Below are 17,089 nucleotides of genomic sequence, written 5' to 3' on the forward strand. Positions count from 1 at the left end.
ATAAATGGATGAATTCAGGTATGGATTATATTTAAGTATATTCCGATACGGTTTCGCTTTCAAAATACAAAAGTAAATACTCGACATGAGTAAAAGAAAAAAAGGCAGGCTATCATTTCAAATATTGCATAAGTGTAGGGTATATCTACGTAGCATCTTATCAATTATGATTGATAAATAGAAAAATACGTGGAGTGACTAGAGTAAAAAATTTGTTGAAATCGATATAAATGTGCAATATCAGATGCAATGTAAACTACGAAACGTGCACACCACGCATTCGTCGAATTTATTGAGTTTCCTTTGCGATCACGTGTGCACTTCCTCATTGCAATATAAGCTACTGCGAACCACGATATGGTTTAGGCATTCGGAGATGTTCGCGAGTCATCGTAACTATGATGCGAGGTATGAACGGTACGTAACCAGTGCTATGATTCATAGTTGTTCATAGTTACAATGACAGATTGGGGACGGTTATCACAGAAAATTTCCCCTTCCACGTACGCACAAATTCAAACCGAGTATACACGAACTTGAAGCTTCGAGTAAGTTCGGGTAGATGGACAAGGAGGCGGATGTGAGATTGTGAGCCATGAGCTTCCATCAGCTTCCATTTCGCTTTCGACCATAGACATGTAGAGTCTACACGTAATTACTAGACTGCGGATCTTTATGCATTTATAGCAAATTTGAATGTCCAAGAAACTACAAAATGCATACAATATCCAAGAATATAACAAAGATTGAAAGTAAAGTTCATGTTATAATACTTGCAGAATAAAATAAATTCCTATTTAGGTTCAATTTTTGTAGGCACTAGTAATTACGTATGGGGTCTCTATACCTTTATGCTTTTGACACAGTCGAAATATATAAAATCTTGACTGATTGATCATTTACTTTTCAAGACGGAATATGCTAACATTAATTGTTCAATCATTTATAACTCTAGCTTGAAGTAGAAATACTTACTTATCATTTTGTTAGATTAAACTACTAGTCTTGCAAGTACTCAACTTAATCTCTGTGAAGCCATCTCTATAATGAATATACATAGGTAAATAACCTAAGTGTCAACCTGATGGCCATTAGAATATATTTTATTATAATAAGCAAAATGTCATGACTACTATAGTTCGTATAGTTCTTTAATGTAGTATAAAAAGAAGATACTCTGAAAGTTTCAAGTAAATCAATTTCGCTGATGTAACTTTTAAGATATTATCTACAATGAAGAAATTGATTTTTTTTCGAACATTCGAGGTAACTCATCTTCGTTATTTAGTTCGTAAGACGTACAGAGAAAAACAGAAAAGACACCTAAGACACTAGGGTGGAAACACCAAAAATTCCCTTAGATAAGAAAAGTCCAAATTACATTAGGTGCAGGAATGTGTATTATTTCTAAATTACTGTCAGACATGTCTCTCGTGTTACGTAATTTATTTTTGTTGCTCCAAGAGAGAGAAATCGGATTAAAGAAAATTCTTTGTTCGTCTTCTCTTGAAATGGGGCCTTCGAATTCCATTTTGTGGTGGGACCCATAGAAGCATAATGCGTCGTTGGCGCATTATTGGCCTAACCATGCGGTCGAAGTCGATCCCGACACCACCCAAAGCACTCAAGTATTGAAGCGAGAAAACATAGTATCTCCATCTAAGTATTAAAAGAGGAGAAGGGAAAACATGGAAGATTGAGCGCGAGAGGGGAGAAACGACTACCGAAAGATTCACGCTCACCGTCACAGCGCTCAGTCCAAGCTCAGTCGTTAACGAAGTCTCTGAACGGTTGACACGTTGCTACTTGTGCTTATACCTAGATAAACTCTGTTCCTAGACGGAATAAAAATGGCTATCCATGTTGAGAACGCTGTGAGTAACGACAACTATTATTACATTTTTGGTTTCGTATTCGTGCTAACATTCCCGTACTCCACACTCGATATTCTTGGACTTTGATAATGACTATGCTAATTGTCTTCGAAAGTAGAGTAAATCGATGATTGAATTTCGGCCATAATACGGTTCATAGAATTGCGCTTTCTGTGAAACTGGTTGACCTTGAAAGAATTAATTCCCGCCTGCGAGGACCGCAAGGAATTTTCCTTCTATTACAATGGAAAGGTTCCATTTGGAACGTGTGTAATTGCGATTACGAGTCGTGCCGGCGCAAAGCGCCGTTGAACATTTACGTTGATCATCGTCGAGTGTGGCGTTCGTGTAGCGATTACGTCAACGATAAACAATTTCAATTATGCATAAACGTAGACCGGGACATTGAAATTATTTGCCGTATTCACGCATGCATTTCAACCGAGATTCTGCGAGCAGATGGTTTTTAACGAGCGCCACGTTGTAACGCATCATTTCCCGGCAGATGGGCGAAATTTTATTCGAAATTATAAACTATGAATGAAAACACCGTAGTTATTCGTTCGACGCGAAGTTGAATTTCATTTCAATATTCATATTGTACTTTTTACTGAAAAGTTAACGGATCGTAAGTTTGTCTCTGACCCGATCTTTCGAGATTTTATCTAGATTTAATTATCTTTGCTACAGATTACGAAATATCTCGTCTTTTCTTCTCTGATAATTACGTACGAATGATAAATAAGCATCTTGTATTTTTACTTGCGTTCGTTATTCAGAGTTGCCAATGACGGTAAAAAACATGGTACGCGTTAATTTTAGCGAGCGTCTAATTTACTCTATCAAATTGATAGAAACTGCCTGCAATCGGCGATGATATATATGCGCATAACACCCAATAATTAAATGTCACTGTACCATGATTTATTGATTTTAAATCATATGATTGATCTTTAAAGTTCTTACTATATTAAGTGTTATGGGAAACATTTTTCTTATAATGTTGAATTTTATTCTTAGAAGTTTATTATTGGAAATTTATATTATTTTTTCTATATTCAGATATAGAAAATAATATTTGTTACATTTACAGGAAGATCTAGAGAGCAAGCTCGCATCAGCTGGAGATAAGTTAATTGTAATTGACTTCTATGCTACATGGTGTGGTCCTTGCAAGATGATTGCACCTAAAATTGAGGAGTTGTCAAAGGTTAGATAATTTTTTTTATATAAAAATATCCCTATTTGGAAAATTAAGTACTTTTTTTTTATTAAATCGTATTTTTTTTTTTAAATAGGAAATGCCAGATGTTGTGTTTTTGAAAGTAGATGTAGACGAATGTGAAGATGTTGCAGAGAAATATAAAATCACCAGTATGCCTACCTTTATATTACTTAAAAATGGCAAACAGGTATGCTTTTAAATTAACATCTATGTTAAATCAACAAGAAGAGCAGTTAAGAATTGACATTTAAAATTTATTTCAGGTGGAGAGTTTCTCTGGTGCTAACTATGAAAAACTCAAAAGCACAATTCTACAGCACAAGTGAATAATCGATTTGAATATGAATATTTTTAAGCAGAATTGTTTATTAATTGGCACTACTTGATAGAGACTTTAAAAATCAGACGACTGCTAAAGGCAATGTTGTGTTTTACTTGTACGAAAAATTGAAGAAAACAGAGAATTTTTTGATAATACATTGTCAGTTTTATTATACATATTTTGTTGCAAAATAAAATATAATCAGCTTATAAACGTTTATGCACGATATAATTATTTCCATTTTATTATGTTCTAGTAGTGTAAAAAAGATAGGATATAAAAGTTTATTATTAAAAATTGAATTTATTTACATGATTGTGTACAATTAATTCATTGTTTCCACTATAAAACAATATCATTTAATATATTTCCTATTTCTATAGTTATGCACCTACTGACAAAGTGGACTCTGGTTGTTTTTGTATTTTCACTAATAGTGAACATGCTCCAGTACCGGACTTACATGGTTGACCTAGCATTAATCGGCTAGAGGGAGATACTAAGTTATCCCGTTTTCCTGTGAAAAAAATTCATGCGTTCAAAGATCTTCTATAACTATTCGTTTTTCATAAAAAAGTGCTCCAAATTAAATTTTGTTTTTAACCGACTTCAAAAAGGAGGAGGCTACTCAATTCGACATGTATTTTTTTTCTTACCTTGCAATGTAGCATTTTTTAAGAAATTCAAGGAACTTTCAAAGCTCATTTGCTGCAAAGGAGAAGCCGAGTCTTCCATTCCTTTGCGACTAAGAGGTTGAAATCTGCCATCGAAAGTCATGTAATCCGCAATTAATAATAAATGGCGGGAATCAACTGTGATACCATACATTTTGAACACATCTCTGACTTCTCTTACAATTACTCTATTAGCAGCTTCGATACCATACGTTTGGGAAATACCATAAATGTCATTGGAATACAATTTATTCAAATCCAATAATTTGTCGTGTTTAAACATTTCCTATAATACAGAAAGATATATAGTTAATATGAACTGATCAAATATATAAAATTTACACTTACTATTATGTTTATGCCATCAGTTTTGAGAATAGTATCTCCACTATTATTTTGAAATGTAAAAGCACGTTTTATGCATGGCACCTCTGTTAAAACAACTCTATTTGCCACATTTCTAATTATCGTTGATAAATCTAATTTTATCATTTTAAGCGGTAACTGAAAAATAAAAATCATAATATGTATATCTCAAGAAGATATAGTTAGAAATAACTTATAAAAAATAACTTTAATTTCTTATAGTACTTACCCAAAATGTTAATTTGGACCATGAATATTTATCTTCATCAAAGTCATATGCCACTCCATGAACATACATATTTGTAACATCTAATTTTCTTTTCATATTAAATGTTTCATTTGCACCATACCCTACTTTTTTATTATCTATTTCATCATCTTCTTCCTCTTGTTCGTTATTCTTGGACTGTTCATTGTCATTTTCCATAAGATTATCATCTTTGTCGATTGTATCATCTATTTCCTCTTCTTCTGGATCTTCGTACTCTTGATTTTCTTTATGACGAGAAATTGATCGCGACAACGTTGCATCTGCATCCTCTGCTATTTCATCTTCATCTGAAGATTCATGCAATTCTCCTAAGTTTGTTCGTGCTTTCACTGCAGATTCTGTCCCTTCATCTGGCTCAACTTGATCTAATAAAGCATCATCTTCATACATAGATTTCCTTTCTTCTTCAACATGTAATAAGGCACCAGTTACTTTTGCAACTTTCTTAATTTCTTTAAACATTTCCTTGAAAAATACTTCTTCTGTCGTTTTTAGTATTTCATGTGGTTGTACACAAAATTCTCCTTTGTAGGATTTGTGGGGAAGATACTTGACAGTCATAGTATATAGCAATCGTCTATTTGGCTCTTGTTCCAAATTCCGATTTATTGTAATATCATTTAAAACGTTTGATAAAGTACATTTGGTTAGCTTTAGTCTCAGCTTGTTTGAACGTTTTGTTACATTTTTTACATCTTTTCTAAATGGTATTTCCATGCTAGGTGTTTTAATGTTTTTGGATGCCATCATAAGTATTTCGCGTAACCTAGGTATACCCAATGTAACATTCATCTCTCCACGACCAGCAAAATGAAAAGTATTTAAAGTCATCTGAGTCGAAGGTTCTCCTATTGATTGTGCTGCTAATAAACCTACAGGTTCACCAGGTGGACAAACAGTTTTCATTATTTTCATGGACACAAGATCTCTTAAATCACTCTTTCTTATCGAAGAATTTTTAGATTTATTAGCTGTGTACTCATCTATTAAATTCTCTAATCGTTCTGAGAGTACACCAAAATCTATGTCTTGTCTGTATTTTGCTATTACTGGTTCAGGACACTTGGTACATTGAGCATAAATAAGTTTTCTATCTTCTTCAGTAGTTCTTATCCATTTTCTCATAAGTGAAAGTGCAGCTTTACTTCGTCCACTATTTTCATCAATTATCTTAAATTTTGAACTCTTAATGTTCTTATTTTCCATAGAAAATCTCGTAAATGGACTGACTCTACTTTTCTGTAATGCGTGTCCATTTTTGCTTATCCATTTCTTTATTTTTTTCGATAATTTCAAGATGTTTGCTGTATTTGAATCCTGCTTCAGATTTTTAACCATCTCTTCGTTAACAATAGCATTTTTATTATCTATTAAGAAACTTATCTGTTCTTTTGTTAGAAATTTTGAGCCTGGTATATCAAGTCCATCTTCTCCATAATAAATTTGTACTAAACTACCGTCTGAGTCGCGTACCGTCGAATCATAATTAATAGCTAACCCTTCAAGGTGCTTAATAAGACAACGTTGTAAATATCCTGATCTACTGGTTTTTACAGCAGTATCAATAAGACCTTCACGACCAGCCATACAATGAAAGAAAAATTCTTGAGGTTTAATACCAGTCATGAATCGACCATCAATAAAACCACCAGATCTTGGTGTTGGATCATATGCAGGAAAACTTGGAAGACTTTTTCCACTGATCATTAAAGGAGGCCTTTTTCCTTCCAACTCAATTTGACCAAGTAAACATGATATTTGCATAGTATTTACAGTAGAACCCTTTGCACCCGATTGAACCATTAATTGTAAATTATTACCTGGAAATTTTTTTAAAAGGCCAGCTGGTAAACATGTTTTATTTATATCATTAGTGTAAACATCTAATGCACTTTTATACTTTCGATCGACTTGTGCACGAAACTTAGGATTATGCCAAAAAGATTCTTCCATTTTAGCTGTAACTACTTCCATTGGTGTATCATCGGGTAATTCTAGTATCGATCTGTGAATATCTCCTCCAATCTTTCTACAGTTGGAAATAATTTCTTTACGTTTAGTGTCTGCTTCTCTTAACAATAAGATATCTTCAATGCCAAGTGTAAATCCGTTTCTTTGCAACCCAGATTGAAACAGTTTACCAAAGGCACTTAATAATTTTGTAGAGCATGATCCACCATACAGTTCAAAGACACAATGTATAAGACCAAACGGAGTCGCACCATAATGTGTTTTATCAAGTACACCACACAGTAATTCTCCATTTCGTATAATAACTTCAGCTTCTGACATCATTGCAGGATCTGAGAATTCAGTACCGCATTTCCAACGCCGCGCTTTCTTAACTTGCCATTCTTTTACACTGATCTTTGCCTTTGATGTTAAATTTATACGAGCTCTATTTAATGGAATAATATTAATAATAATAGTGGATATGATCTGTTTGCCAGACCACAAAGGTATCGGTTTTATAATGGAAGGAGGAAGGAGTATTATATTTTCCTGCATCGTAGACAAAGCAGCATAGACTAATTGCATATAATCTTCGCGAGAAAAAAACATTCCCCTTACTGTTAAACGAACACCAGAAATCACATGATCTTGAATAAGACCACTTAATGGTGTACCATCTTTAGGCACAAGATACTGATTGGATACATTTGCTATATTGTATCCTTCACTTCTAGCTAGTTCATTTTGAGGAAAATGTGCATTCATTTCATCACCATCAAAATCTGCATTGTAAGCTTTGCAGTTAGCATAATGAAGACGTAGTGTTTTTTCTCCTTTTAAAATACGTGCTTTATGGGCCATTATACTAGGCTTGTGTAATGTCGGTTGACGATTCAGTAATAAAACATCCCCATTTTGTAAATGCCTGTGTATAATTTTAATACCCTTAAAAAACTTGTTTGCTTTATCACTTGTCGTTAAAAGACGTTTTGCAATAGCTTCCCTTTGTACAGTATCGCTAGTAGAAATACGTTGTATGCTTCCATCTTCATTCTCAACCATTACCGCGCCAGGGTGGACATCAGGACCATTCAAAACTAACTGTCTTAAGTGTACAACATTCCAAGGTGTAACAGGTACTGGATATGTTAATTTTAGAGCAAAGGTTTCAGGAATGCCAATTTCATCTATGTTCAAGTTAGGGTCAGGTGTAATAACCGAACGAGCTGCAAAGTTGACTCTTTTACCCATCATATGCATTCTAATCACTCCTTCCTTTTTTTCTATAACTTGTTTTAATCCTTGGCAATTTGCAGAGTCCGCTGTTTTATTCAAATCGCGATCCATTAAGTGATCTACATTTACTTGTAAACTTTGCCAAGCATTGTGCAACTTTTCAATTGCTGTATTACCTTTTATTTGCTCAAAAACAAGCTTACCCTCTTCTGGTAATTGATTTGTATCTCCATCTTGAATTGTCTGAATAATATTTCTAAGAACAAGACAGTCTTGAATAATACTTTTGTACACTTGCGATTGCGGGTGCTCGATCATTTGGCCATTAACAAAATTAACTGGCCTAACTATTGGTGGTAGAACTGGTATTACTTCAAAGAAAAATATGTCGGTTGGAAATTCAATGTCTACTGTTCCAAAACAAGGAATAATTACTTTGAGAAAATCTTTCTCATTTTCCCAGAGTTTTCTGAGAAAATCCTTAGACTGATCTGGCATTATCATAACTGTTTCTAATTTATGAACAACTCCACGTGAATGTACCTTTTCAGGGACTGTATTAGGCACTTTAGTTGTCATAATTTTATTCTTTAATGTTGTGATTTTTGGTATAGGTTGATGACAATTTACACAAATTTTTGGTGGTACATATTGCTTGAGAATCTTTTCTACGTATGTGTGCCACTGCATATTGATATTTTTTGTATTTAATTGAATTTCATTGTATGGTATAATTGACTGATTGAATCTTAATTGATTAATAAGATTCTCTGTATAATTATCAATAATATTTTGAACAGATTGCAGATCAACTTCATAAGGATTGCTCGAATTGGAAACAACAACCATTACTTCTTGCTCCAAACCATCTACATCACTAAGAAATCCTTGCTGAAGTAATCTCAGTTTTGCACCTAACAATAGCTTTACGTAAGCTGGAATGTGCATAAGATAACAGCTTAAGCATGTTAGTTTAAGCAATGTGTACAATCCTTTATGAAACAAAGGATTCACAACTGGCATAGGTAATTCTATATGTCCAAAGTGACCTGGACATTTGTATACATTGCATCCACATGTTCCACATGGATCTGAACTTTCTATAAGGGGACCTAATGTATAGAATAAAATATATAAATTACTGGATCTAATTTGTCTCATATAATTGGAAAATTGATAAGTCATTACAGTATAATATTTGTAAGTTATAGCTAACATTATTTATAATAATTTATACTCAAACAGTTATTTATTTACCTAGTGCTGGATCATATAATCCTCCTTTCAGTGGATGTCCTAATATATTAAATGATAAAGGTGTCCTTATTTTAGTAACACTTAAATTCCTTATGTCATTTGCAGTGAACATAGAAAACATTAAACATTTTGGATCTAAATGCTTTGGAGTTAAACGTGGTGCACGATATTTATTCTGTGCCATTTTTATAAACGTTTCACTTTTTTAGATATCTAAAACAAAATCGACATATCTATAATTCTGACAAACATGTTAACACCTAACAGAAAAATGTATTTTTCAAAAATAACAAACAAATATTTTATTCGTACCTGTAATATACTTTTGCTAAACAAAATAAAATGTTATTTGTATAAGGTACTTAATCTATATAAGTCACATTAATGACATCCTGCATTTTCAAAACAATGTTCCCCCGGTGAACAAGTTACAGACAATTTAGGTTATGAAGTTTCCACCACATGGTATTTCACCAATTTTGAATGATATTGACAATATGAATACTGACGCGGAAAATTGGTCGATTCTCGACTAATCGAAAATCGATAGTAACGTCGATTGTTCACGAGTGAATTATACTAATTTAGTTTTAGTACTACTGGCGCCATTAGTGGGAAAACGCCCAAGTTTTTAGTGAAAATAGTCCCACTGTTTCTGTAAGATGGTAAAACTGATACCTTTAATCAAATATTCTGTAATTCAAACGATTCTTTGCTTTATAACACTGTCATACATGATTTCAATATAATGTTTAAACATTTGCCTGATTCCTTATATGTACATGCAGTAATAAATACAAAAACTTAACTTAGTAACGTTATCTTACAGAAATAGCGGGAACTATTTTCATTACAAACTTAGGCATGTTTCCGCCGATGGCACCACTAATATTAAACCCATTTAACTATACTAATTTAGTATAGTGGAGTGCAGTGGCGAGAACATCATCTGGAACGTCATCGTAATAACAAATCGATCAAATCAAATGAATTTAACATTTTGAAATGTAATTTACGTGTATGAAATTGTATGTGAAATGTTGTAGAGGTTTTATTCGGTTATCATAGTAATATTGTAAATGTAATTTTTGCGGAATTATAATAAAAAAACTCATACCTTGTAGTATATAAATATCCGAAAAACATTTACTAATACATGTTACATTCCAATGTCTATATTGGTACATTGTTATTTTATGTTCACCGGACAGTTTATTTTTGCATAAGTATAAAATATTATTGTACTTAACAGAAGTACAACTTGTAATCAGTTTTTGTAAAAATGTTGACACCACGGTTTGAAATAACACAAACCGATGCGGAAGTGACAATAATAATTCATGCACCATATGCCAATGTTAAAGATACAGAAGTTTATGTTGATGGATCAGATTTTAGATTTTATTCCACACCATATTATTTAAGGTAAAGTGTTTATTTTAAATACTATGAAGTTTTTCCACTACCAAGTTGTTTATTTCAGGTTAAAACTTCCTGGCGAAATTGAGGAAAATGACATGTCTTTTGGATCATATGATTGGGAAAAAGGAGATTTCTCTTTGAGATTCACAAAAGTGACAAAAGGGGAATATTTTGAAAATTTAGACATGATAACTACATTGTTAGCACCACCAAAAAAGAAAAATACAATTGTTCCCAATATTGAAGTAATTGGAAATCCATCAGCTAATTCAGAAGATATTAATGACAGTTCAAATGAGCATGATTCCACAGTAGATAATGAAAACACAAATGGAGATGAGTGGTATATAGACCAAAATAATCCTACAGAAATTATTCCTCTTTTAACTGGTTCCCCGAAATATGGTTTTGCAAATAAAGTATCTGAAGCTTTAGTAGCTTTTGAGGTATATAGTTTAAACTGTAATAGTTATATATCATTTTGTTCTATGAGAATCAGTTATAATCTATATTTTTTTAAATTATAGGTGGCATGGATTCAAGAAATAATAGATCTTCCAATGCCTGATACAACACCTCAGGCTAAACGGAGAAATTTACGAGAAAAAAGAGAACTTTCAGATTTTAATGAAGAGCATTATTTAGCAGATCTTATGCAACCAGAGTATATAAAACCATACATATCATTTACAGCAGAATGGGATACCTTGGAAAAAGAAAGTATTTCATTGAATGATTCAGAAGTTGACTTATTAAAAGAACTTCCAAATAAAGAGTACTTATTAAGCAATAAAGAAACACACAAGTTACTTTTAAGTTTAGTTGATATTTTATTTGGTAGTTGTTACAATCATAGAACAACATTGGGAGAAAGTACAGTTGAAAGCAGTTGGACTATTGCTAAATTAAGTTCTACTTTATCTTGGTTTGAGGTATGCACAGTTTCTCTAGATATGCTGACATTAATTTGAACCGTGTCATGTTACATCTTTGTAACATTTCTAGGATTTCACGGACCCAAAAGAAGTTGTAATAGCATGTTTTAGAAGGTCATTGTGTTATCCGCTATATAGAAATTGGAATCTGTCTATAAAAGTTTTTGAGGATGTGAAGAAGGTTATTAAATTGGGTAAGTAAAAAGTGAAGTAACATTTACTAAACCTATTTCTTTTATTTTATATTTTATATGTTTCCTTATTAGGTAAAAAGTATATCATTAAACGTTTTTGTGAAATACATAGTTTGTTCAATAATTCGTGCGAACCACGGTATATATTAAATCAACTGTATATAAAAGATTATTTAGTTTGGCTACAACAAATTCAGGAATCTCTGATAGAATCATTGGACTTGCTAATAACTGATGTAAGTATATAATTACTGATGAACAAGATTTAGAATAATACTAAGATACACGTGTTCTTCCCAAGATTCAACCAACTAAGGAAGAAATGGGATTTGATTTAGTAGAGTTAGAACAAGCAGCTTATTCGGTTACAGAAGATCTCATTATAGAAAATTTTGTTCATGAGATGATGGACCAATTAGATGAATTAACTATTAATAACAACGATAAAGATAAGTAAGTATAACCTAAAAAATTCGTTGTGTATTATTCAAACCAAAATTAATTAAGAATACTATATGTCTGTACGTTTTATAATTTTATTTTAAAGGCTAAAGACTATATACTACATTCATGATAAACATTCTTTAAAGTATGTGTAAGTATTTCAATAGAATTGTTTTGAATATTAATAACTCTGTTACTTAACAAGGCTTAATCGTTTACACCTTAATGGTTGAATGGAATATTTATATATATTGTGGACGTTCATTTAAGAAATGCTAATGTAATACACTAACTAAAAATGCACTTCTCTTTGAAGAATTATTTAAACATCAATCTGCAAATCCAACGTCAATGATGTGTAGCAATAACAATTTGCCACTATGTTTGCACACCTCGCATGGCGAAAGATGCACACTAAAAAAAAATATAGAATTTATTATTTTATATAATTTATATATTACTAATGTTTTACCCAGGTTATCGAGTAGCTCGAGTTCAAGCGACAGCAGCGACACAGACTCAGAGTCCGATTCGGAAACTTCAAGCGACAGCAGCGATACAGATTCAGAGTCCGATACAAAACGTAGTACTTCGAGTACTAGTACTACAAGCAATAGTAGTCATTTAGACTCTGATGATGCAAGTGAACCAGAGTGAATGAAAAATGTATGCATTTAATGTTTACCTATTATATACAAATTTGATGTTTTTACGTGTTTATCTTAGCGAAGATTTACCACCAACGAACATCTCCAACAGTAATATGTTTAAAACGCTTTAATTTACTTATAGTGTACAAATAAAAGTTTCTAACTGTATTTTGTATGTTCACACAAATATTCGTATTTATATATACAGATGTATGAAAGTATTTATAAAATTTACAATGATACTACTCGGTTTTTACAATTAAATTTCTATAGGTCCATCGAAATAACATACAAATAAGATTCTGTTTCGTGTCTGTTTTACAATAATGTATTGTATATGGTTCTTAGAGCTATTCGTGTAAACATGTATAGTGTATACGTTATGTTTTTAATAAAATACACTCCTAAAATAAATATGACTTATTTATTTATTGACCTATGAGAGAATATAAATAATCCATGGCACCAGTTTACTGTAATGTTCAGTTATTTTATGTTGCATAACATCGTCGGAATCGGCATTATTGTTAATGCTCATGTCCGAGTCTGCATCTACAACACTCGGTTTTAATGTATCACTTTCAACATCGGAAGCATTGTCATTGTTATTCTCTGTGTTTTTAGCCTAAAAATGTTTTATAAAGATATGGATTACATTTTGTACGTATCGAATAGTTTGTAGTTGAAAGGCTCAATTTGCAAGAAAATACTTTAGGAATTATTACCGTGGTATCATCTTGTTCCAAAAATGCTATATTATTACTTCTATCGTTGAGCTCATCGTCTTCGGTAAATCTCCAATAATCCGAAATTTCACCGTATACTCCTGGACTTTCGTTTACACCGCTTATAAATGTACGTAAATTTTTACTTTCTACTGTTGCATCTGATGTTTCCGATGCCGCTGGCTTATATTTTTGTAATAGTTATAAAGAGTTAATATAATATTTTGTTAAGATAGATTTGTAACATTTAATAAAAGTATATTACCCGCTGATTGTAATTTTTACTCATGCTGTTAAAGTGTTCATGATAATTAGGACTTCCTGCTTTCAGAACCAAATGCGTGTATTGCTTCACTGTTTGATCCTCCTGGTGTAAATGTGGAGAATACAATATTATACGTAAAGGCAAATCCTCGGCTTTTTGATCGTGTATTTCCTTGTTCTCAACATCTGGTATCAGAGTTTTATGATCTGAAAAATAACGACATGATTAAAATGATAATTCATTTATAGATTCGGGTTTTCTGGCTGTTACGTATGTTTATACGTTTATTATTCAATAATTATTCTTATACGAATTCGTCAAATAATTAACAAATGAATTGTTAGATATTCGTGTAATTTTAAGAGACTCCTTATTAAAAAATGTATCATTATTACTACCGACTGAAAAAATCTCTTCTTTCTTCTTGTTCCTCAAATTCTCATCCATGACACTTTGATGAACTTGGTAACTTCTTGCTGCATCTGTAACCGTGTCATATATTCGTTTTTCTGAGGAAGAGTGACCCTGTATTTTATTATAATCTTCAGTTGTCTCTAAGTTTGAAATTACAGACGACGTTTGAGTTTCTTCTTGATGTGAAAAAACTTCTGTTGTTGGTTCACTTTTGTTACCAGCAGAAGCATCATTGCTTCTCGCATCCTCATCATCGTTCGTTCTTTCCGTTGACATCCCAGCTGACTGATTTCTCTCATTAAATATGCGAAACACTTCTGCTTCCACTAGTGGTGCATCAGTTATTGCGATCGGAGAAGTGGTGATATCATTTGTATTTAGATACAGATCAAAAGAAATGACGGTGCTTGCATTTTCATTGTCCTCGGTTTGATTTAAGTCCTCTGCAAACATAGTGATACTCTCTGCTTCCAAGTCGAATTCTTGTTTTGCATAATATGTATCAAAGTTTTGATTAGTTTCTTCTTCGTTCGGATTTATATTTCGAAATAGATACTTCTCGTAATCCAGTGAATTGTGTACTGAAGATGGTTTTTCCTATTCACCATAGAAACAAATCAATCTTTTACATTTTCTATTAAATAATTTGTTATATAGTCACTGTGTTCTTGCTGTAGAGATATGTTTAAAACATGCTTACGTTGCATGGGCCGCATGGTTCTTCTTTATACGTGGAAAGAATGGCTGCTTTAACGTAAGGAAAGTATAGTATACTCCACGGTATAATTACTTGGTATGTCAATCGACCACAACTGTAAGAAAAACATTTTGCGTTGTGTCTAAAGTAAGTTATATAAAAATAAATCGATTGTTCAATGACGACTTCATTTACAGAATTCGTGATAAAACATATCTAAATCACCGTGAGGATAAATAAATTAAACGATTGTGATATCGAAACGATCACGTTTCGATACTGAATGTTATTGTTGTCAAAGTAATTGTTTCTAGTTATTATATTGTGCATTTCAATTAGTTCGTCTTATAAAACAACTTTCATTCGTTCTAACGACTTCTCAATAAAATAAAAAAATAAACAAAAAAAAAATAGGGTGAATTCAACGAATATTCTAGATTTGTTTTCATTTTATTACAGTAGACAAAGTTGATTAAATAAGTACAAAAAAAAAAAGATAAATATCGAAGATGACTTACCGATCGATGACCGCCACTTCGTCCTTGAAGGCATGAAAATTTTGCCAGATACCCAACTCGAAAGTATCCTGAAGAAAAATCATTTTTGAGCTGTTCTCGCTGCTTTTCGCAAAGTCATCGAAATGAGTTTCTTCTGCACCCCAAAATGATTCCGATTTTGTAACGTCCGACTTGGATATGTCTTTCCACGCCTTTATCTCCGAGCTGTCTTCTGGTAAATTCGTCGGCGGACTCACGACGAAGAACAAGATGTCAGTAAAATTGGATCTGTCTAATCGTTTCTTCAGCATCTCCAACCTTGCAGAGAACAACGTCAATGGATTTCATTTCATGAAACTTTATTTCTTCTTGAGAGACTTTCGCGATGAAACGAAAGGATACGTTTAAGGATATGAAAGGATATTTTTATATTTGTTTATATTACGATAATTTACACATATGTATAAATGTAAAGACTGGATCAAGAGGTGCTATAGGCCAAATTGTAATAACTTCACACCCAAATAAACGATTTAACTAACTATATTTATTTATTTGTTTATTTATCTATCAAGAGAAACGTAATCAATTCAACATACGGCCCACTATTAACTTTTAATCTATCGAAGAGAGGTACAAGTAATGTGTACAATATTTGTGGAGCATTGGGGGAGATACGGTTGGCGTGGAGGAAATTTGAAGAACTTATTGTATGACAGAATTCCAAAAAGTAATGAATATTGAGAACAAAATGATTAAGGTACATCTATCCTAAGATTCATAATTTTCGAGATATTTAGTTTCTGAAAAAACATTAAGTGCCATCCACTGTTTACATTTTTGTTTACATCTCTGAAAGAATTTTAGTATTTTACTTCTTACTCGCGTTTTTAAAAATATTTCCCTTGGTCCTCGCATTACATCTACTAATTATATTCTTATTGTAGCCCTAATCTTTTACAAAATTTGTTCCGTTCATACAATCCCGAGATCAAGACTGGAAACGTTTACTTCAACGCGAATCCAATCGAACGCGAGTAAAAGTAAACTGCTCGGATTACCAAGAATAGTAAGAAGTTATTGTTTTCCAATTATCTCTCGAGCATCTCCCACATATTAATTATTGTTTTCCATATCGCGCGGAGATACGAGCCGCGCGAATCGCGTGACTCACCCTCTATTTTATTACACATTAGTAAGCAAAACTATCGTCAGAATGTACACGTTGATTGACTAGAAGCGACTCACATGATTGCCTGCCTATAGCTGTAGTGCCAAGAAGGGTCCAAGAACGCGAACACGTTCACGCGTCCCAACAGGCTCCTCCACATATTCGTGGAACGACATTGCTCGTATCCTGTGTCGTCTTCGGGGACATTCAGTCCATGTAAATAAGGAATGAATTGGGTAGCACGCGGAGACTGTTCTTCTTCGTCGGCGAAGCATCCAGAGATCGCAACGATTATCAGTAACGCCGTCGAGATCGCTATCGGATATCGTAGACTGCGTATTGGACCAGCGTGTTGTCTTCTTGACGCAGTGAGCTCTAAGATCGACATCGTTTCTTCCTACTGGCGAACACAACTTTCCACTGAAGAATCTCTCGGCAGAAATCGTCGGCGAAGTACGAGAGCGAAACGTAAGAAACGAGGAAGCTGAGAATCGTGG

At 32.9% G+C, this 17,089-nt stretch overlaps 4 protein-coding genes and 1 long non-coding RNA gene across 7 annotated transcripts; 2 read left to right on the top strand and 3 right to left on the bottom strand.

The window, feature by feature from the left end:
* The first annotated feature begins 1,751 nt into the window (after positions 1-1,751).
* On the top strand, positions 1,752-3,638 carry LOC128890531 (thioredoxin-2). Its single transcript, XM_054149097.1, has 4 exons — positions 1,752-1,874; positions 2,968-3,084; positions 3,173-3,286; positions 3,363-3,638. Exons 1-4 carry the CDS (start codon positions 1,851-1,853, stop codon positions 3,423-3,425), a joined length of 318 nt encoding a protein of 105 aa, XP_054005072.1. The 5' UTR covers positions 1,752-1,850; the 3' UTR covers positions 3,426-3,638.
* On the bottom strand, positions 3,546-9,789 carry LOC128890530 (DNA-directed RNA polymerase I subunit RPA1). Its single transcript, XM_054149096.1, has 6 exons — positions 9,491-9,789; positions 9,179-9,391; positions 4,691-9,033; positions 4,444-4,599; positions 4,078-4,381; positions 3,546-3,938 (listed from the first exon to the last, which is right to left on the bottom strand). The coding sequence occupies exons 2-6, from the start codon at positions 9,360-9,362 to the stop codon at positions 3,805-3,807; spliced, it is 5,121 nt and encodes a 1,706-aa protein (XP_054005071.1). The 5' UTR covers positions 9,363-9,391; positions 9,491-9,789; the 3' UTR covers positions 3,546-3,804.
* A 313-nt stretch (positions 9,790-10,102) lies between these two features.
* LOC128890123 (protein SHQ1 homolog) lies at positions 10,103-13,068 on the top strand. 3 transcript variants are annotated; one of them, XM_054148348.1, is made up of 9 exons: positions 10,103-10,359; positions 10,431-10,603; positions 10,662-11,046; positions 11,128-11,532; positions 11,606-11,729; positions 11,802-11,965; positions 12,031-12,182; positions 12,277-12,324; positions 12,650-13,068. In XM_054148348.1, exons 2-9 carry the CDS (start codon positions 10,461-10,463, stop codon positions 12,828-12,830), a joined length of 1,602 nt encoding a protein of 533 aa, XP_054004323.1. In that variant the 5' UTR covers positions 10,103-10,359; positions 10,431-10,460; the 3' UTR covers positions 12,831-13,068. The 3 variants fall into 3 exon arrangements, with proteins under 3 accessions (XP_054004323.1, XP_054004322.1, XP_054004324.1); XM_054148347.1 differs by having other exon boundaries at positions 10,103-10,603; XM_054148349.1 differs by lacking the exon at positions 12,277-12,324 and having other exon boundaries at positions 10,103-10,603.
* Positions 12,246-12,764, bottom strand: LOC128890142 (uncharacterized). Its single transcript, XR_008460562.1, has 2 exons — positions 12,646-12,764; positions 12,246-12,587 (listed from the first exon to the last, which is right to left on the bottom strand). It is a non-coding gene; the product is annotated as an uncharacterized LOC128890142 (long non-coding RNA).
* Positions 13,069-13,206: 138 nt separating the features above from the next.
* LOC128890382 (TNF receptor-associated factor family protein DDB_G0272098-like) lies at positions 13,207-16,988 on the bottom strand. Its single transcript, XM_054148821.1, has 8 exons — positions 16,670-16,988; positions 15,443-15,739; positions 14,928-15,039; positions 14,564-14,824; positions 14,212-14,512; positions 13,814-14,019; positions 13,549-13,731; positions 13,207-13,448 (listed from the first exon to the last, which is right to left on the bottom strand). Exons 1-8 carry the CDS (start codon positions 16,978-16,980, stop codon positions 13,260-13,262), a joined length of 1,860 nt encoding a protein of 619 aa, XP_054004796.1. The 5' UTR covers positions 16,981-16,988; the 3' UTR covers positions 13,207-13,259.
* Positions 16,989-17,089: the final 101 nt, after the last annotated feature.

This window comes from Hylaeus anthracinus, unplaced genomic scaffold (genome assembly GCF_026225885.1).
Source record: "Hylaeus anthracinus isolate JK02 unplaced genomic scaffold, UHH_iyHylAnth1.0_haploid 12000, whole genome shotgun sequence".
NCBI classification, from domain to species: Eukaryota; Metazoa; Arthropoda; class Insecta; order Hymenoptera; family Colletidae; genus Hylaeus; species Hylaeus anthracinus.